This window comes from Peromyscus leucopus, chromosome 3, assembly GCF_004664715.2.
Source record: "Peromyscus leucopus breed LL Stock chromosome 3, UCI_PerLeu_2.1, whole genome shotgun sequence".
NCBI lineage: Eukaryota > Metazoa > Chordata > Mammalia > Rodentia > Cricetidae > Peromyscus > Peromyscus leucopus.
The window spans coordinates 22,506,706-22,527,858 of record NC_051065.1 but is presented as its reverse complement, the minus strand read 5'-3'; the positions used below and the strand labels follow the sequence as shown (position 1 = coordinate 22,527,858).

Below are 21,153 nucleotides of genomic sequence, written 5' to 3'. Positions count from 1 at the left end.
TAAGTTTGTATGCTTAGATTTTATTATTTTTCTAACAGCTATTTCATCCTTTCTCAATGTGTAGGAATTTAAATTCCTGGAACAGTCTCGCTCCCCATCAGTTTCACCGAGTAAGCAGCCATTGGCAACTTCTTCAAAACCTGTGACTTTGTTTGAGCAGTATTGTAGTGGTGGGAATCCATTTGAAATTCAAGCCAACCACAAAGATGAAGAAACAGAAGATGTCTTGGCTTCTAATGGGGTATGTGATGTTTTTAAAATGCTTTGTGAAACAGAAGTGAGTTTTCTTTTTAAAAGTGTTCGGAAGTGAAATGCTAACTTGCTGGATTGCTCATCTGTTTACTGCTCATATTCTTGCCGTATAATGTGTCCCTACAGAATGCCTTGCCTTGTGTAGATAATGACTCTACACTGTGTTTATTCACAATGGTGGCCTGAACTATAAATTTGTTCTTGTTGGCTTGATATTCTTATCAGTGTATTTACCTAGTCATGGTATAAGTCTTCTCATTGAAATATTTTGGTAGCTTACACAGAGAGATGACTGAGGGACTGATGTACCTATACTTCTGTCATGACTCCTTTCTGAGTAACCAAGTTGGTATTTTATTCCATGTCTTTTTTATCTGAGAGTAAGATTGTCTTAATCAGTTTTCTATTGCTGTGAAGAGACACCATGACCAGAACAACTCTTATAAAGGAAGCTTTAATTGGGCTGGATTACACTTTCAGAGGTTTAGTCCATTGTCCTCATGGTGGGAAGCATGGTGGTACACAGGCAGACATGGTGCTGGAGAAGTTCCTAGAGTTCTGCACCTAGATCTACAGGCAGCAGAAAAAGAGAGACACTGGGCCTGGCATGGGCTTTTGAAACTACAAAGCCCACCCACAGTGACAGGCTTTCTCCAACAAGTCCACACCTCCTAATACCTCTCAAATAGTGCCATTCCCGGCTGAAAGACATTTAAGGAATTGCTCAACATCCCCAATCATCAGGGAAATGTAACTAGAGTTTTCCTGCCTTGCCCACAGTCAGGACAAATCTTTGTCACTAGCCAGTCCCACAGCCGCTCAGACCCAACCAAGTAAACACAGAGACTTATATTGCATACAAACTGTATGGCCGTGGCAGGCTTCTTGCTAACTGTTCTTATAGCTTAAATTAATCCATTTCCATAAATCTATACCTTGCCATGTGGCTCATGGCTTACCGGCATCTTCACATGCTCCTTGTCATGGCAGTGGCTGGCAGTGACTCCTTCTGCCTTCCTGTTCTTTCTTTTCTTCTCTCTGTTAGTCCCGCCTATACTTCCTGCCTAGCCACTGGCCAATCAGTGTTTTATTTATTGACCAATCAGAGCATTTGACATACAGACCATCCCACAACAGGGAAATGCAAATCAAAATGACTCTGAGATACCACCTCACACCTGTCAGAATGGCTAAGATCAAAAACACTGAAGACAGCTTATGCTGGAGAGGATGTGGAGCTAGGGGAACTCTCCTCCACTGCTAGTGGGAATGTAAGCTTGTATAGCCACTTTGGAAATCAACATAGCGCTTTCTTAGAAAATTGGGAATCAGTCTCCCCCAAGACCCAGCTCTACCACTTTTGGGGGCATATACCCAAGGAATGCTCAATCATACCACAAGGGCACATGCTCAGCTATGTTCATAGCAGCATTATTTGTAATAGCCAAAACCTGGAAACAACCTAGATGCCCTTCAACTGAAGAATGGATAAATAAAATATGGTACATATACACAATGGAGTACTACTCAGCAGAGCAAAACAATGACATCATGAGGTTTGCAGGCAAATGCATGGATCTAGAAAAAAACATCCTGAGTGAGGTAACCCAGACTCAGAAAGACAAACATGGTATATACTCACTCATAGGTAGATACTAGATGTAAAACAAAGAATGGCTAGACTGCTACTCACAACTCTAGGGAGGCTACCTAGAAAAGAGGACCCCAAGAAAGGGATCACCCAACGACAGAAATGGATGAGATCTTTATGAGCAAACTGGACATGAAGGGGGGTAATGAAGGGCAAGGGTCGAGGGAAAGAGAGCTTAGGGGAGCGGGATATCCCAGCTGAATCAAGAACAGAGAGGGAGAACAAGGAAAAAGAGACCATGATAAATGAAGACCCCATGGGAAGAAGCAAAGTGCTAGAGAGGTCCCCAGAAATCCACAAAGATACCTCCACAACAGACTACTGGCAATTGTCAAGAGAAAGCCCAAACTAACCTACTCTGGTGATCGGATGGCCAAACACCACCCTAACTGTCATGGTAGAACTCTCATCCAGTGACTGATGGAAGTGGATGCAGAGATCCATGGCCAGGCCCCAGGTGGAGCTCCAGGAGTCCAATCGGTGAGAAAGAGTTGGGATTGTGTGAGGGAGAATTGTTGAAGCCAAGGTTGGAAAAAGCACAGTGACAAAGAGCCAAACGAATGGAAACACATGAACTATGAAGCAATAGCTGAGGAGCCCCCCACTGGATCAGGTCCTCTGGATAAGTGAGACGGTCGATTGGCTTGAACTGTTTGGGAGGCCCCCAGGCAGTGGGACCAAAACCTGTTCTCAGTGCCTGAGCTGGCTATTTGGAACCTGGGGCCTATGCGGGGACACTTTGCTCAGCCTGGGTGAAGGGAGGAGGGGACTGGACCTGCCTGGACTGAAACTACCAGGCTGAGCTGAATCCCCAGGGGAGTCCTTGCCCTGGAGGAGGGAAGACGGGAATCCATGACTGATGGCTGATATGTAAAATTAAATTATAAAATAAAATTAAAAAAAAATCAAGGTCACCCTCTGGTACATGAGGAGTTCAAAAGTTTGGGGCCAGCCTACATAAGACATTGTCCCAAAGTTTTAAAAAAAAAAAGTGCCATTCCCTGATAACTAAGCATTCAAATATATTGGACCATTTATATTCAAACCACCACAGAATTACGACCTAGTTGCCTGACAAGGGTTTTAGAGTTAGGATTCCAAAGTGTGATCTTTTAGCAATCCTTTGAGCAGCTTGAAATAATGTTCAGTATAGGAATTGCTTAGCTGGTAGGAAGGGTTTAGATGCAGTAACATCACACCAGTTTGTTAGCTGTGTGGGCCTTGACTACTTACTTTACATTTGTGCCTCCTGGTCTGTTCATATTTGTAGTAGAGAACAGTTCCTGTCTCACAGTCTTCTGCAGCCTGCTTTCAAAATCATGTCATTTGACCCAGGATACTACTTGGTTTGTCCTTTTGTTCTCTGTAATTTCCAGAGGAACCCTCTATGATTTTTAATTTTATACTTGATGAAACCAAATGAGAATTGTTTAGGTCTGAGAAGATCTATTTTTAGTTTTCTATTTTAGTTTTGAAACCTATTTGGGGCAGATTTTTGAGACAGGGTTTCTCTCTGACTCTGACTGACCTGGAGCTCAATATGTAGACCAGGCTAGTCTTGAAATCACAGAGATCTGCCTGCCTCTGCCTCCTGAGCAGAATTTTTGTCTGTATGTTGATAGGATCACCTTATATCTAAATACAGGGAAATGTCATGATTTTTTAAAAAACAATTTTTAGTGTAGAATCTAATCTTTCCAGATACAATCTAAGTTCTTGAGACTCTGGTTCATATCTGAATAAGGCCTGACATTATAACCCAGGAACAGATTATCCAAAAGTAATTGAATTAGGGGCACAAACTTCTGTCCATGTTGTCATCATGTTGGTCTCCTCAGCTATATATAGGAGGTTAAGACTTAACTCTGTATGTGGTTAAGCTATATATGGAGTTTTTAGGATTCAAGAGATAGATTTACTGAGAGAACTTGGCACAGTACATGGTCAAAGCTGCAGGGCATGCTCGCCAGTATTTAGTCAGTGCATGTCTGACACTGATGATGATGATAGTGTGTTACCACTGCTTCCCTGCTGCATTGGTCCATAGTGCCATAAGGACAAGGAAGATGTCAGGAAGGAATCCTCATCTCAGCAGTGAGCCTCCTAGGAGGCCTCTTGCTGCTAAGTGTTGCCTTCTCAGCCCTTCATGCAGCTGAACATCCTCATAGTGAGACGATCAGTTGTATGCTGAGTGTATTTATGAAGCTGAAGTAGTGGTGCTAGGGCTAGAATTGGATCCTCAACCTTCTAAAGAGCTCACAACTTGAAAGCAAATATTACAAAGCCATCAGAAGATAGTTTTAAGTCTAAAATACATACATTCTTCCTTCTTTGAGGTCCAGTGGGGTATTAGTTGTGGCTGTGAATGTTTGGTTTAAGTTTTCTTTTACAAATAAGCAACACAAATGATATTTTTGTTTTCTTTTACTTTTGAGCTGGTTAAAGTAAGATGAAAAAGGAAAATGGGAGGAGAATTTGATTCTTCATGGTGAAATTAAAACTACATTAAGAATTTTCCTTTAGCCATTTCTTTAAACTTGCACATGTTTTTGTGTTGAGAGACTGCAGTAAAGTGATCCTGTGTGCCATTGTTGCATATTCCACTGTGTTCTCTTCAGTATGAGTCTGATGAGCAGGAGAAGAGTGCCTATCAGGAGTATGACAGCGACAGTGATGTTCCTGAAGAGCTGAAGCGGGATTATGTGGATGAGCAGACAGGCGATGTGCCTGTGAAGAGGTGACTGATGGGGACTGGGTGGTTCTTACGTTCCTTTGAAGGTTAAGAGAGAACAAAAATTAAAATTTTAAGTGGTTACTGATAATGCGGCAATTCATGTACCTTAAAAATATGATTTCTGAAAGACTTGAGTGGGTAGGTTTCCCCCAATAATGGTGAAATTTCAGGAAAAAGAATAAAATACTTACATGAAAAACTCAAGTTAAGCAAAGCCTAACTTGGTGTTCCACAAATCAGTTTACTTGATGGAATTTGACTGTTACTGGCTCAGAAAGTATTTGTTGATCCTACTTTGCTAAACATGCTTAAATGTTTTCTTTTGATTTATACAGTGTATTTAACATTATAAAAATTACTCTGAAATTTGCTCATTCAGTCAATGGTTTTGTCCCACAGAACACTTTCCTTCACAGATACCAACCTGTTTTTTCTTTTTTTGTACATTGATTGCACAGAGCAATGTCTTATGATATCTTTGTGCATGTGTCATTGCCATTGATTTTTGCAGCAATATTCTAATTTCTTTTTAAAGTTTTTATTTATTTTATTGACTTTAATATATGAGTACTACATTTACATCATTTCCAGCTCATCTTCTTCCCCTTCCAAGTCTTCTCATGTTTCTCTTTACTCCTTCTCAAATTCATGAAGTCTTTTTTAAGTATTTTTGTTACACACATCCATCGTACACACATGCACACAATATAGTCTGCTCAGTCCATTTTATGTTGATCGTTGATATATGGCTTTAGGGCTGACCATTTGGGATTACATAACCTCTAAGGGGCTTGTCGCTGAGACAGACTGATTTCACTCTCTTAGCAGCCAATAATTGCCTGTAGCTCTTTGTCTAGCACTGGGGTCTCATAAAATTTTCTCCGTCCATGTGCTCGTTTCTTTATGAGAATTAGAGAATCGCGCCGGTGGAATGGCTTAGTGCGTGAAGGCATCTGTCACCAGGTGTGAGGAGCCGGGTTTGAGCCCCAGGTTTACATGATAGAAAAGGACCTGTTCCTGTCATTGCCCTGTGACCTCCACACATGCACCGCGGCACCCACGCCACTGCCACCCCAACAAATAAGTGTAATTAACAGAATAAGAAATATTACCACAAGCTAATCTCTTCTCAAATTGTAAAAGTTACTCTATCATCTCATGAAAATATTGAGCCTAATCAAAGAGCTTTCAGTTTAGAGATCAATCATTTTTGCACTGATCTTGTAAATACAGTGTCTCCTCTACTTTTCCAGTCTTTTGGAGTCTGTATTTGATTTTATTAAGGTTCCCTGCTAGGATTAGGTTTTGTTTTATGATAACCTCTACTCTTCAAAACTATGATAATTTTATTAAGAATTTTTGTCACCTCTGTCCTTTTCAATGGACCTGGTGTTTTTATGCTGAAGTGAGTTAATGTCAGATATTTTTAATTAATAGCACACATATATTTAAATGATAGATTTAAGTATACTTTACACTTAGTTAATAATTGATAAACTTGGAACCTTGACTGAGATAATTCTTCAATTGTAAGCAGTCCATATAGTTGTAAATATATTGATTGGGAAGGTTTGGTTTTATTGGGTTTTGCATATTTAAAACATTAACAGATCTTTGAGCTGAACAGGATGATTTTGTTGAATTTATTATTGGATATGTTTAGGAAATATTTTGGCCAAAGGGAAAGCTCTGTTTTAGTTGAAATTGACATGTAAGGTAGTGTCTGCTGCTCATGGATGTGGATTTTCATTTTTGCTGGAGTTGCTTTAGCTCCTTGTCTCCAGACTTTCTCACCTTTAAACTGTTCCTAGCTGTGCATTTAGAGTTTTTTCTTAGATATAAATTTGATTCACTTCCATGGTGTTTTCTCTGGTTTATATTTTATTGGCTCACCTTTGCATTTAGAGAACCCCTGTACTCCTCAGGCTTGATGCTTTTGGTGGCCTGGTCTCTGCTTGCCTCTTCCCTGGCACTTGCCTTTGCCCATGTATTGTACCTGGCAGCATGGTGAAGTTCTGGTCAACTCTGTTTTCTCTACCTGTTATATAACCACACCCTTTCAAAGTATTTTTACTAATTTCTGAGAATTTCATTCATTTTGATTATATTCAACTTTCCCTATGACCTCATACCCTTTAAAAAGTGGCCTTACCATATAATTTCTGCTTTGCTTTTGAAAATGCTGTCACCCATTAACCTCATACTCAGTCATCATATCTTCCTTTAATTCCAATGCCATAGAGGCTTTTTTTTTTCTCATAAGTTTCTGAAATCCAGAGATTTGATACATTTATGCCTAGGCGTATAACTTTGATAGAAAAACCTGTGTTTCAGAAATGATGCAGGTTTTAGAATGATTGCCATTCCCATACACCAGGCTTAGTGCACAGCTCCTTTACTGGCTCAGCCTCACATCGGACATACAATAAAAGCAGCCCATCTGCCTAAGGCACATCACAAAAACAACTGTAATCCTCTAGATGAACCCCAGGACTCACAACTTGAAAGAATACTCACTTCATCGGGGATCCTAAGGAGTTAAAAACATAACAAACAACTTAAGGAATTTAAAAGAAGAGAACAGTAAATGACTGAGTGGTATAGGCAGACTTTTCTGTCCCTCTAGCCAGCTCCCAAGTAACCACACTTACTATTAATTATAAATGCTCGGCTGATAGCTTAGACTTGTTACTAACTGGCTCTCACAACTTAAATTAACCCATATTTCTCATCTAAGTTCTACCACATGGCTCATGGCTTGTTACCTCATTTTCTATACATCCTACTTCCTCTGCACCTGGCCTGGGACTCCTCAGACTGTGCCCTTCTTCCCAGTGTCCTGCTAGCCTGGCTCTCCTGCCCAATCTCTTCCTGCCCAGCTATAGGCCAGTCAGCTCTTTACTAACCAATGCAAGTAATACATATTCACAGTGTACAAAGATTGTTCCACAGCAGAGTGGTGTCCAAAAAAACACAGACGAAAGTGGAATAAAATAGCAGACTATTTGGAATTTGAAAACTGAATTCAGTAAAGAGATACAAATGTTGACAGGTACTTAAGGTGGAGTCTTCAGAATGCCTAGAATCAAAGAAATACATTTCTAGAACTTCATTACTTTGTTTATTACTTCTCCTCCCTCTGGGCTGTGAGTTAACCTGTGTGTAGGATTTCAGTAACTAATTTGTGAGTAGGAGCTAGACAAAAAGCAGAGTAACTGACTGGTTTATTAGTCTGCAATCTAAAGGCATTTCTCCCTTGTTTTCCATATGAAGTGTTTCACGAGAGACCCTTAAGAGCAGGAAGAAATCAGATTACAGTCTAAATAAAGTGAACGCGCCCATCTTAACAAACACAACATTGAATGTAATAAGACTTGTTGGTGAGTAGCTGTACCTTTCTATTTTTAAAAGTTACCTCAGTTACGTTAGTTTGCTTTAGTTACCAAAATAGTTTTACTTAAGTTTCTTTGGATGATTACTTAGTGTCTGCTGCAGGGAAGGACTTAAGAGTCTTCCATGTCAGAGCTTGCTATCTTGTGAGTGCTCACACAGTCGTCCACAGATGTCACTGTCCATTTACTTCTTCAGTTAGCGACTTTTTCAGTTATTGTATCTTCTAATTTTTCTGAAGCATTCCAGTTGATTGAGTTAGAGGTCTGTGTACAAGGTGATAGTGCCAGTTTCACAGCACCATATTTTTCAGTTTAATTGCCTCATAGAGCTTCCCAGCCTTCCTGTCAGATAAGCAGAGTGAATAGTGATTGCCTGCTCTTCTCAGACAGAGGGTTTCACAGAGGAAACATCCCAGTTGCAGGATGTGTCTCGTTACAGATGAGACCTTTAGATGATCTCATCGAAGGCAAACAGGAACAAATGCCATCCTAAACATACAGCTCCAAGGGGGATATCGATTTTTAATGTCGGTATATCAACATCTTGCATTCTTTCAGCCTTTATATTTCACAAATAGGTCCATACATTTGACAGATAAGTTAGGAGAGTTTCTCTCACAGGGCTGTCTACACCAATCAGGGATTTACCAGGTGGCTGCAGGATCTCTGTGTTCTATTTGTAAAGATGCCATTTATCTACTGCCTTGTTTGAGTGACTTCAGTTCTGATGAAATGCTCTGTGTTATTTAAGATAATTTCTAAATATCATCAATGAATATGATAAAATGTGCAAAATGCTTTAGTCTAAACTATGTTCTTTAGAGAAAAATATGCAAAAGTCATATTGAAATAAGAAGAAAAGGTATACATTTTCAAGCCCCAGAAAAAAAGACAGATTCTAAAAAGCCATTCTGTGGCTAATTATTGTCAGGAGAATTAGCTTTTCTTCTTTTATCCAGGAGAAGTAGCAGAATTGGCATGAATAACTCTTTAGAATTTGCAGAACCAGAATTGGAAGGGTGCTGAGAGGTCATCTGGTATAAGTCCCCCCAAATGAGATTTTCTTTCAGTGGTTGTCCATAATATGTGATGCCTGTCAAGCTTTTGTTTGATGACTCAGAGTCGCTCGAAGCTAATCACAAGGCTACTTATTCTACTCTTAGACTGATCTATTGCTAAAAGTTCCTTCCCTGTGCTGAATCAGATTCTTTTCCTGGTTCTATTTGTTAGAATTGGTCTGACTAAAGGAGCCTTTTTTGTGCTCGAGTTTTTGCACTGTCACTTCTCAAATATGTGAAGGTAGTCTTTTGTCTGCACTTCCTGCTGCCTTCCACCCCCGGCCTTCACACTCACTTCTGTGCTCTTTATGATAGGTCCTCGAAACCTGGCAGGAGCCTTGTCGTCTTTCTTAACTTCCTGGGACTTAGAAGTTTTTTTATGTATTGCCTACACTGCTTGAGATAGTTTGTCTGGTTTTGCTGAATGTGTTAAATTAGAAGCAGCTGTGCCATATCAGCTTTAGCCACAGGAAGTGTTTGGGGCAGTGCTGTGGCCAAGAGATGTGGATAATATCCTGATAGGGAATGCGGAAACAACGAAAGTAATGCTGCTGGCCACAGAGAAAGGGTCTTATTTCTTTTTAAACCTTACCCAGTTCAAGTGACTAGAGGAGTCATTGCATCTTAGTCTGAATATCTTATTACATTAAAACAAAGTGAGCAAGGATGCTGTCTTGTTTCCTTCTGTTAAATCCAAGCATCAGACACAACTTCCCTTTTTGGTTGATGTAGGAATTTGAAGGTGTGTATTCTCCTGTGTCTATTAGAAATCATTCCTATCTTATTGTCCCACCCCCATCTCCCCTCTGTGGACTTGTCTGTCCTGCGGGTGCCTTTCTCATTAGTTTGTGAATACACATAGAGTAGAGTTTGAGGAGAGCCACTCAAGGCAAGGGCAGGAGGTGGGGGTGAGAGGCTGGAGGTGGGGAGGGGGGCTGGGAGGTCGGGAGGTGAGGGGTGTCTCTAACTGCTGAATGATTGAAGACTGAATAGCAAAGGTAGTGCTTCTCCTTGTGTAAATAAGAGAAAAAAGTTAGTGGGGCCCCCCATTTCAGAGGCTGGGGAGGCTTCCTACTGATGGGGAGGAGTGATGGCAGGATGTGCCATGTGAGCAGAAAGGCTTGTCTGTGTTCCTGTGAGAAGCTCTTAGAGAGCCTGTCTGTCTGTCTGTCTCACCGGGGCTTTGGCACTCAAGGGTTTGCTCCTTGAGGCATCTTTCACTTGAACGTGGTTGATAGGTTCGAAAGACAGGAGATACGTTGGCAGAGGCCATACTTCTAACATTTATAGAGCTTATAACAACAAATACACACTCAAACCTCTGCACTTAAAATGAAAGCAAATTGGTCTTAGGGATACTGCGGCAGAGTGTGGCTGTGGTGTGGCTAGTGTGGCCTGCATACGATGGAAGAGATCCATTCCTTCATTGGCACATTTGTTTTTCACTGCCATTGTTATTTTATTATTTGTTTTACTACTGAGGATTTTAATTTGAAAGATAATGTATAGAAGAGTTTTAAAATTAAAATGCCTCCAAGCTTAAACAAAACCCTTAAAGTCCAGATCCCCTTCTTTGGAGAAAGCACCCAACTTTCTCCTATTTTCTACTAGAAGTGCTCATGTGCTTTTCCAAGTGTGTATAGTATACACCTCCTTATTTGGTTGATTTTACTTTGGTTTCAAGACTTCTATCACACTCTGCATACTATTCTTTATCATGCCCTTTCCTCATTTCATATTCCATGAGGTTTCGTTGACAATATCTTGGTATGGTATATTGCAATGTGTTCCATTTTCTCTTCTACATTCTCTCCTGACGTGTAGATGTGTGTAACTTCACTTACCACTCTCTATCTTTGAACATTTGTTGTTTCGTTTGACATGACATGACATGACAAACCGTGGTACGACAAGTATTCTGGAAGAAATAATTTTGCTCATGTGAAAATACAACTTTAGGACAAACTAGATTAAAGAGTGTACACCTTGTCAGCTTGATAGTCATTCTCAGTTTGACTGCAGAAGTTCTATTCATTTGCCCTTCTGCCAGCAATCTGGGAGGACTGGTTTCTCAGTCTCACTAACACTGTTCATCGCATAGATTGAAATGTCGGTCCAATATGCTAAGTGACATCTCATTCAAATATGGATTTAAGAATGATTGAGTTCAAGCATCTTTTCATATGTTAAACTACATTTCTATTTATTTTTGAACTCTTGTTTATATCTCTTACCTACTTTTCTATAATAAGGAAGTTATGTTTTAATCTTTTTACTCTTCTTTTGAGCATCTCTGCTTTGTTTCAGGCAATCTGCTCTCTACTGGATATAAGAGTCATGGAAAGGACTTAGTCCTTGCACTTAATGAGACCAACATAGGAAATAACACACCAAAGAGAAAACTTAGGCTATTTTATCAGCATAAATAAGCAGAGAAGAGACAGGGAGAAAGAATGATTAATTTTCCCCCTTTCATTTAATGATTAAATGGTTTATTGGGAATGGGGCTGACATTCTAGTGGACTTTGAAAGTTGAATATATTCTCATAGATGAGGAAATTGATAAAGCCATTCTAAATAGAAAGAACAATGTGTGCAACACATGGAATGTTTAGAGCGCACTGTGGTTCAGCTGGTAGGCATGTGTCAAGCTTGTTGGGTGGGGGTGGGAAATAAGATCAGGGAAAATGTGGCCAAAAGGTAGGTAAGAGCTACTGAAAAAGACCCCATGGTGGAGACATAAGCTCATTTTAAAATTAGAAAGCAGTATTTTCATACATGGTGTGTAAGGAAAAATGTATGCGCTCTTTAGACTGTATACAATATTAACATTAATACTGCTATTTCATACATGTTATTATAATATATAAATTTGCTTTAAAAACAGCTTTAGATTATTTCACTTTTGTAGATCTCCAGTGTCTATAGAACCTTAATGTTTAAAATTTTGACTATTAGGGAGGCTCTTTCCCAATGGTCATTACCCGAGTGCCAGGAATTCCCTCCACCCTGGGTGCTTCCTTTACCCTCTGCATTCCCTTTCCCACATAGGAGGTGTGGATATTGATTGAGGAGAGCCTGTTTCCTTGGCTGTGTTGTTCTGGAGGTAGCCACATTCTTCTCTGTCTTCTATTGATGAGTTGGCCAAGGCAGACTGCCATGTCTCTTAATCCTAGGTTGTGTCCATGCTTACCTTTGGTTTCTTTTCTGTCCTTCTGTATCTTTTCCCTAGGTCTGGAGTTGTGAAGAAGGGTTGAAGTGTTTCTGTGAAGCTTTTCCCTATCTTTAGGTTGGACTGGGTTTCCATTAGGCAGCATCCCATGCTCCTTTCTAATGCATTCATCATAATTATAATTTTCTTAAAGTAACACCAACAGCTGAGATTCTAACCTGTGTATCATCTGAGAATGTTTGATGTCTTGGAATTCTTTGTAATAACCTTTTTAAACATCTGGAACTCAGAGACCTTATGGGATGTGTCGGGTAGGTGGGAGAATCCAGGCTGTCCTTTCCTAAAGCCAACAAGTTCTTAACTTCGATGCTTCTCAACCAGAGGGGAAATCATGGATACTAATTCCCATTTCTGGACAGAGTTAAGTTATTCCCAGACTAGAAAAGAGATCATATAGCTTGGAAGAAGACATATGACTTTCCCATAGTGCATGGCATTCACAGCCTCTCCTGACCATCTGGGTTGTGTTAGCTAACTGTTCAGTGGATATCAGATGCAATGGCCACACTCTTTCTAAAGCTGGCATGCTGACTTCAGGGCCATGCCTTCTGCATCTGTCAAGGTAGTAAATCTCACAGGAGCACCCTGAATACTGTGGCTCCTGAGAAAAAGCAGGAGACACCCCAAAGCTCCCTGACAGCAGTACAGAGGTAGACTCTTGGTCTGTTGGTCTTGTCATTTCTCAGAAAAGGAATGTGAGCGCTAAATATTTTGCATTCCTGTTGGTCTGACAATGTCTTTGTTGTGCTCTTTCCTTTGAGTGACAGTTCATCTGTGAACAGAACTCTCCACGAAAAGTCTGTTTTCTTTGGCACTTTGTGAGTGTTCCCCTTGTCCCCATGTAGACAACTCCTGTTTCCCACTGCTGCACTGGTGCCTAGTCTCTTGACTTGGCCCTGCACTCTCAATTTCCCTTAAATCCTCTCCCATATTCTTGTCATTTTCCAGGACCTTTTAGGAGACTTCTGTTGTCCATTCCATTTGTTTGCTTGTTGGTTTTTAAAATTCTATTTCTAGTCCCTGAGAGTCCTTCCATATTCACCCTGCTTTTCTCCGTCCTCTCCACGACTACTCTTCTGTGGCTGCATATCTTACTCTGTTTTCTGTCACCAGCTTCTCTGTAATGTCAGTCCCTTGGTGGCGTTTGATTATCTACTCATGTCTAAGGTCAAGGTCTAGACAGCTGTCATGGGAATCTTCCCAGGAATTTGAACTGGTTTGGTCTAGTTGCTGCCTCTCAGTGAAATCTGTGCTTAGAAGCATTTATTCTACAGAATAAAGTGGGCTCAGCCGGCTTCCTGGCAACCTTTGCTTTATGGGAACAGAGCCCTGAATCCCAAGGTAAGGTAGATTGTAATCTGGTGCCTGTACCCATTTCATAAGCCTTGGCTTTCTTAATAAGTTCAGTTGCTCAGCTGGTCGTTTGTCTTGTTTGATTTTAGAGAACTTTATTATAGATTCCTAAATGGGAGCCTAAGAGGGAGAAAGAGAGCCATGATGTTTGGGTTAGTCACGGAGGTCATTCACACGGCAGAGGAGCAGCCACGTGGAGGGCAAAGGCACTTTAGAGCAATGGTGAGAACATCAAAAAGATCAAAGAAAGCATACTCAGGCTCTGGCCAGCACCCAACAGGAAAACTGGAGAGAAGAAACGGAAAAGTTACCTGTCTGTAGGCAGGGCGTTCATTTGGGGAAGACAAGGAAACAGCTCTCTTTGTCTTTGCTGACCAGGGAACGAAAAACATCCATGGAACTGGTGCTTTGGGGGACTCTATCACCAAGTCTGCTTGTCCAGGTTCTAACCCCCGTTCTCATCAGTCTCCCCTCTGAAGAGTCCCTAACTAACATTTAGGCACTGTGGTCCATCTGTTTTGTTTCAAGCTCAGTGGGGTTGTCAGATGTGGCTTTTGGGGTACCCTTCAAATGGGGCTGTCTAGGTAACTCTGACAGTGAACCATTAGTCCCATTTGTCTAATGAGCTGGTGTAAGGAACAAAGGAAGTTGTTGGCTGGCCTGGATGAGGGGATGTAAAGGCAAGAGGGGATTTCGGAGAACTGAAGCTGGAGCCCTTTGCGCAGAGGAAAGTATTCATTGTACTAGGGGTAGGCATGGGTTAATGCAGTGACTTACCATTATAAGACTGAGGCAGAGAACCAGGAGATGCCAGACTTCTCAGATGTCTATATTAAATTCTGTTAGGATCTTTGGATGGGCTCGTAAGACATCTGTCTATCCATTGGGTTCATTCTCAGGGTATTTTTTCCTGAGGTTACACTAGTCTGAGAGTAATAATCTACTTTCAGGAGCTTATTGGTAAAGTGGCTAGAATCACAATGTGAGGTCCCTCTCAAATGGCATGAAGGGTGCGGGGTGTGGGGGAGATTTACCCATCATTTGAGTTTTAGGTTAAAACACCAGAGGGCATGTCTCTTGACTTCAAGTTGTATGTAGATACCACAGTGTTGGAATTGAGCCAAGGAAGTGATACCCTATGTCTGGGCAGCATTTTCCTTATCAAAAAGAGATTCACTAGTGAATGTGAATTTAAGCCTCTGTCTACAGAATACATTCCCTTTGGTTTTTAAAGATCATGCCAATCTTTTTAATCCTTGGTTTTACTTTCCTGTTGGGAATTTAAAACCATGTAATGTATGCGATCAAAATTAACATTTCTCTCTTTTTTTTTTTTTCTCTTTCTTTTTGCCTACTTGCCTGCCTGCCTCCCTTCCTCCCTTCCTTTCCTGTCAAAGCCATTTAAGGGTTTGATTTTCAGGGACCTCTTGGGCTTAGGAAGAACCCTTGGTTCCTCTAGCCCTTTTGTTTGGAAACAATGGGTTTGAAGCCCATTGTTTCATCTACTGAGAATGTCACCTGCTATTTAATTTTTTGTTTTGTTTTTAAGAAAGAAATCCTAAGGACATTGGTTTTGTAAGCTTGGCAGTCATTCCTCCAACTGCTGATGGGAAGACATTGGGGGTGTCTCCAATGGATCTCTTTCATCGCTCTCAGCCTGTCCCTCACCTGCTGTGCTAGCTTGACTCTGAAGTCGCTGCCTGGCTGGGAACCTTCCACCTTCCCAAAGGCGCCTTTAATGACTTTTTGGCATCTTAATGTTTTCCATCAACCTGTTTCTATCATTTTTATTTTTAAGATGCATTTTGATTATCTTAAATAATGTGTGTGCGTGTGCGGGCATACATGCTCATGCTCTTGCTTGTGCAAGTGCCTGCAGAGGCTGCTGGATCCCCCTGGGGCTAGATTTATAGGGTTGTGACTCTCCTAACATGTATTCTTGGAACTGAACTCTGGCACTTTACAAGAGCAGTACTCTTAACCAATAAACCATTGACCCAGCTCTGTCCATCCATCATCTTTTTTTTCTAGAACAGGAATTGGCAAACTCTTACATATGGACCACATTCATTTTGTAAATAAAGTTTTATTAGAATACAGGCATACTCATTTGTTTACACATTGCCAACTGTGGCTGGCCCCTATTGTTTTATAGTAGCAGAATTAAGCAGATTTAAAAAAAGACCAGTGGCACAGTACATTTGCCATAAAGACTATGTGGTGTGCAAAGGTGAAATTACCTACAACTTGGTCCTTTGTGGCAAAGATTTACCAACCCATTCTAATATTTTGAGACTTTTCTTCTCCCCCACCCCTCATCTCTCTGTGTGTATGTCTGTCTGTCTCTCTTTTCTTTCTTCAAACCTACCTTTCTTTTCCTTCCTACTTGTTTCTCTTCATAGACATGGGCTTAATTCATTGTAAAGTCTTTAATTTCGTTAGCTCTGAGGATATATGCGAGCCTCCCCAGAACCCAAAGACTGTGGGCCTGCTCTGCCTCCTTGAATTGGAAAGACATTTCTCCCTGTTGTGTACTTTGATACTCTGGGGGCCTCTGATCCATGCTATCTTTCACCTGCAGGCTTTTGAGGTGTGAGAGCTGGGACTCTGTGTAGTTCTTCATACTTTAACACAAGGCCAAATGCATTATTGTATTCCAAAAGGGCTTATTGATTCATGCTTTTTTGCTTTTTTAGTATTGAAGAAAAAATGGTTTTGCTTTTTTAGGCATATATTTTAAATTGCTTTTACCCACTGAGAAATTATCTATGTGTCTTAGGATTATATGAGCAATGGTTCATATTAGTAGAGATGAAGAGAAGTTGTGTACTTTGGATGTGTAGGAGCACTGATTTTCTAATTAATCACGTATTATTTTCTTTAAATGACTGGAGTAATAGGCTATTTTTATACTTTTCCTTTCTGAGGTCATGCTACTTTACCTGTTACCAAGATGCTGCTTAGAAAATTGTGTGTTTGTAGCTGAGTAGATGCTGGCAGAGTGACCTTGAAATGTTCAAGGAGCAAATCTTTCAGGTATTTTTCAAATGTGACTTTTAGGGAAAGGTCTGAATGTATGAAATGATTGCGAAAGTTATTTTTAAACAAAAGAGTTGCAAACAGTCATATGAATAGATTGATTGATGATTGATGGGTTTTATTTCACTTTGATATATTTGCATTTATTTTCTTCCTGACCATCTGACTCTTAGAACTTTCTGTCATAAAAGTTAAGATAATATACTCTCACTTTGAAGAAATGGCATAGATAGCAGACATTTTCTTTTCCTCTACTGCAGTTAATATATGTTTTTTTGTTTTTGTTTTTTAATCTTGTTATCTTTAATAGTGCCAATTTAAAATCTATAGCTACAGGTTACATGGAGTTGAGCCAGGACCTGGGTTATTTTGAAATTCAACACATGGTCTGGTTTAATATTTTATGTCTATAAAGGAAGTATAGATAAAGCATTTTTCATGGGTCTACATATTTCCTGTTAGAAAAGAAACCTAACTGGAGACTTGGAGTAGTGTTCTTGATAGTTAAAACTGCACTCGCTCCTCTTCTGTCCTTCAGATGAATTGGTAAATGGTATTTGTCTCTTAATTTTGAGGGAAGCTCAGTCTGAGCAGATGTTTAGAAGAGGACATAGGGTTCTCTCAAAAGAAAGAGTGTTTGTGTTATTGACACTTTTGAGGGTATTGAACTTATGTGGCTGTGACGTGATAAATGTTGTTGACCTTTGACACATGATTTCACAGGGCTAAGTTTGAAGGGCATGGGTGTTGCTTCCCGTGGACACTTTTCTCAGTTTTCTCACTTTTGCTGTGTGTCTGTGATCTTCTGGATAAAACAAACAAACAAACAAAAAACCTTTTTCTCAAGTATCTTGTATATTATATTACCTTACTGCAGTTAAATATTTTTGAAGACAATATTTTCAGTAGAATCATTGAGAACAAGGATTGTGTGTTTTTACAGTGTCATCTGCAGAAGAGTGAAGGAGTCCATCAGAATTTGACAAGCAAGCAATACAGTATAATGGCAGGGAAACATGGTAGTAGGAGCATTCGAAGAGCTGCCTTATAGAACATTGCAGAGATGCTGGAACCTTTTTAATTACTGCCAAGTACTAGAAATTCCACTCATGTGAGGAGGAATGCAGTATTTCACTATTTAAATATTTTAATGTAACATTCTTATTGCCTTTCAGTAATTATAGAGTAACAGAATTTAATTTTGTTTTAATTAATTTTTGGGTTCTTGTTTCCTTTCAGGGAAGTACATGCAGATGATGAACATTCTTAAGCCAATCGCCTTTGATGTTATCCATTTTATGTCCCAGCTGTTTGATTATTACTTGTATGCAATATATACCTTTTTTGGTCGGAATGATTCAGTAAGTCAACTTTTGGAGGGAAAATAATCTCTTTTCAAATACATTCATTTTCTCAAATGGGAAGTTTTTTTATATTTAAGTTATATATATATTTGATTACATATATATGTGTAAGTTTTATATTTTGTGTGAGTGGGTAACACTATTGAGAATTATCCATAGATTTTGGAATTGTTGTCAGATGTCTGTCTAATTGTGTGGTTTATATATTAATTTTAATCTTTGATATGATAAATATTGCATATTGTTCATATTTTTGGCAGAAAAAGTGAAACAGCCTTTTCTAACCTTGAGATATATTTTGGCAATGAAAAATGTGCAGACCTCTTTATGTAAACTTGGATCTATGTATAATTATTGCACTGCAATTGAGACAGCTTCTTAAGTATCGGCTCACAACTGTAGCATAGATATTTATTAAGGAATTAATTTTGCTAACTGGTACATCTGCCTTCCTCAGAATTATGTCTCCTATACTTTTCTTTTCATGTTCAGGCTTTCCCTGAATTTATCTCTTTCTACTTGAATGTTAGTGACTCATCTCATGCTGGAAAGTATTGCACAACCTGCCTGCATTTATGCAAGTTTTCTGTGTGAGAGTGGACCCCTGATTCATAGAAAGAACTTGTTGTTGATGTGTTTCCTTTTTGAAAATGTGTAAACTTTAATGTATACTTATATCATTTCTGTGAATATTTACATTTTTGTCATGGTCACAAGTATACCAAAGACATGATCCTTTAATAGAGGTTCTGATGACCCATATTTTTAATTCTGGAATGTTTCCTGGACAGGATGCCAGTGCAATCAGAGACAAAATATCAACAAACTATTGCCCTAGAATTTGTTACTTTCAAGTATACTAAGCATCAGTCAGAATTTAGAAACTGGTGGCTGGAGAGATGGCTTAGCAGTTAAGAGTGTTTCCTTGAAGAAGTGTTTAGACTAAAGGGTAATGATGCCAGATGAAAACTTGATCTTCAGATCTGGACCACTAAGCATATCTTAATAGTTTTAAAGACTTGAATATGCAGGATATAATCTAATGACAGTGTAATTGGGTTGGAAATTAACTAACAATAAGATAGCTAGGAAAACCCCAGGTATTTGGAAATTAAATGACATACGTCCAAATGAATGGTTCAGAGAAGAAATCACAAGGGAATTAGAAAATTCTTTGAACTAAATGATGATGATGAAAGCATAACATACTGAAAGTTGTAGTGCATCTCAACTAGGGCTTTGAGGGAAGTGTCTAGACTTAAATGTAACAAAAAAAAAAAAAGAAAGAAAGTAGAAAAAATGCAAATTAAACCCAAAAAAGAACAGAAGGAAGTAAATAGTAAAGAGAAATTGAAAGCAAGAGGACAGAAGCCCTTGAAAACAAAAGCTTGTTCTTATACAAAGTGGAACTTGATAAGATGCTAACCATACTGGTGAGGGGTAGGGGCAGTGGGGAGAAATATTCCGTTCATGACTTGGGACAACTAGAATTCATATTCTTCCTTTGTAGGTGAAAAAAGGACATAGCTAGTTTAGAAACTGCCATGGCAGTAACTTACAGAATTATAATTATATTTATTATGTGACCCAGAAATTTCACTTTTAGATATTTATCCAATAAATGAAAATAAATGTAATGGTCAGACAAAGACCAGATAGTATTATGCAAAAACCCAAACTGGTACTCAGATGTGCAGTTAGGGATTGTGCTATGTTTACAGTGTCAGATAGAATTAAGCAACTCAAAGTACCAACAGTCTCACACCATAGATGAATCTTAAAGGTATACTAAGTTTTAAAAAGTCAACAAAAATAAAATTCTCTCTGAGTTTGTTTAGGAAAACACAAACCGTAGCGATACAGGGAGTTCAGAGGTTGAGGATGGGGAGGAGGTAAAGGCATAGCCTGTGGTGGCCTTTCCAAGGGGAGAAAACTCAGCGTGTTAGTTTAGTTGCATTGGTTGAAAGATCATAACAATTATTGAATATCACACACTTACATTGATGGATTTAGTTTCATATAAATTCTTAGATGGGAGAGATGAATTAATGGAGCGTATAAAGCCTGAATAAGTAAATCAGCTCACACAGTGTGTCACGCATCTGCTTTAGTTTGAGCCTTTTTAGTCTTGTACCTTGGGTGAGAGGAAAGTAAGAATAAACATGTGTGCATGTTTTTACGTGTCTGTTCACATAATCACACACTCATTATTTCTGTGGCTATGTTAATGATATTGTATTTTATAGTTTACAACTAAGAACATTTTTAGTTTCTTGGGTCACAGAGGATGGTTTAACTTTTTTCCAAATACCTGTATGTATTTATTATTATCTTTCAATTAAATTTAATTTCATCCATTGAGTTGTTGTACAAGGGACTGACTAACTTTATGTTTTAGCATTCAGGCTTTCTCATTTATGTGCTATGGGATGGCGGCTGTGAGTGCTTTGACTCTTTGTAACGAACAGAATTCAGTGCTGTAAAATGTTTGATAGGCCCAAGAAGATTTCATTCCAAGTGACAATAGAGTTTCTTTAATTTGTGTATAAAAAAAAAATAGCAATGCTTTGTTTTTGTTTCTATATAAACACAAGAGATAATACATTTCAAAGTGAACCATCTTTAAGAATCTAAAACCTTAACTTTTGTTACTCAAAATACTAACTTGTAGGAAAGAAATTCTGATGCACTTTCTCCTAATAATTCACAGGCTCTTTGGGTGTTATTGTGACTTTCAAGGCCATGCATAGTTTGTTGTTTCATTTTGGGCTAAGATTTGATTTTTTCTTTTGGATGTGTTGGCATTTAAACTTTAAATTCTGGAAACCCGCGGACGCTCAGTGTCTGAGCTAAAAAGCCCATTAATACTTCAGGTCTTCTGCAGCAGCACCTGCAGAGCTGTGTGACGTGCTTTTCCTCATTTTCAGTTGGAATCCACAGGACTTGGCCTCAGTAGTAGCAGACTAAGAACAACACTCAACAGAATACAAGAAAGCCTTATTGACCTGGTAAGTAATGAGTTGGAATTAATTCACTGGAGTTTGTGAAACAAATAGTCGTAAATCAACTGTATATAAA

General features: G+C 39.2%; 1 protein-coding gene across 1 annotated transcript in view; it reads left to right on the top strand.

Moving 5' to 3' along the window:
• The window catches only part of Vps50 (VPS50 subunit of EARP/GARPII complex), a 106,604-nt gene that overhangs the window by 66,212 nt on the left and 19,239 nt on the right, over positions 1 to 21,153 (top strand). Inside the window, exons 18-22 of the mRNA XM_028869789.2 lie at positions 65 to 241; positions 4,522 to 4,640; positions 7,911 to 8,017; positions 17,951 to 18,072; positions 21,003 to 21,083. Of these exons, the coding sequence (XP_028725622.1) occupies positions 65 to 241; positions 4,522 to 4,640; positions 7,911 to 8,017; positions 17,951 to 18,072; positions 21,003 to 21,083 (606 nt within the window). The remainder of the gene's footprint in view (positions 1 to 64; positions 242 to 4,521; positions 4,641 to 7,910; positions 8,018 to 17,950; positions 18,073 to 21,002; positions 21,084 to 21,153) is intronic.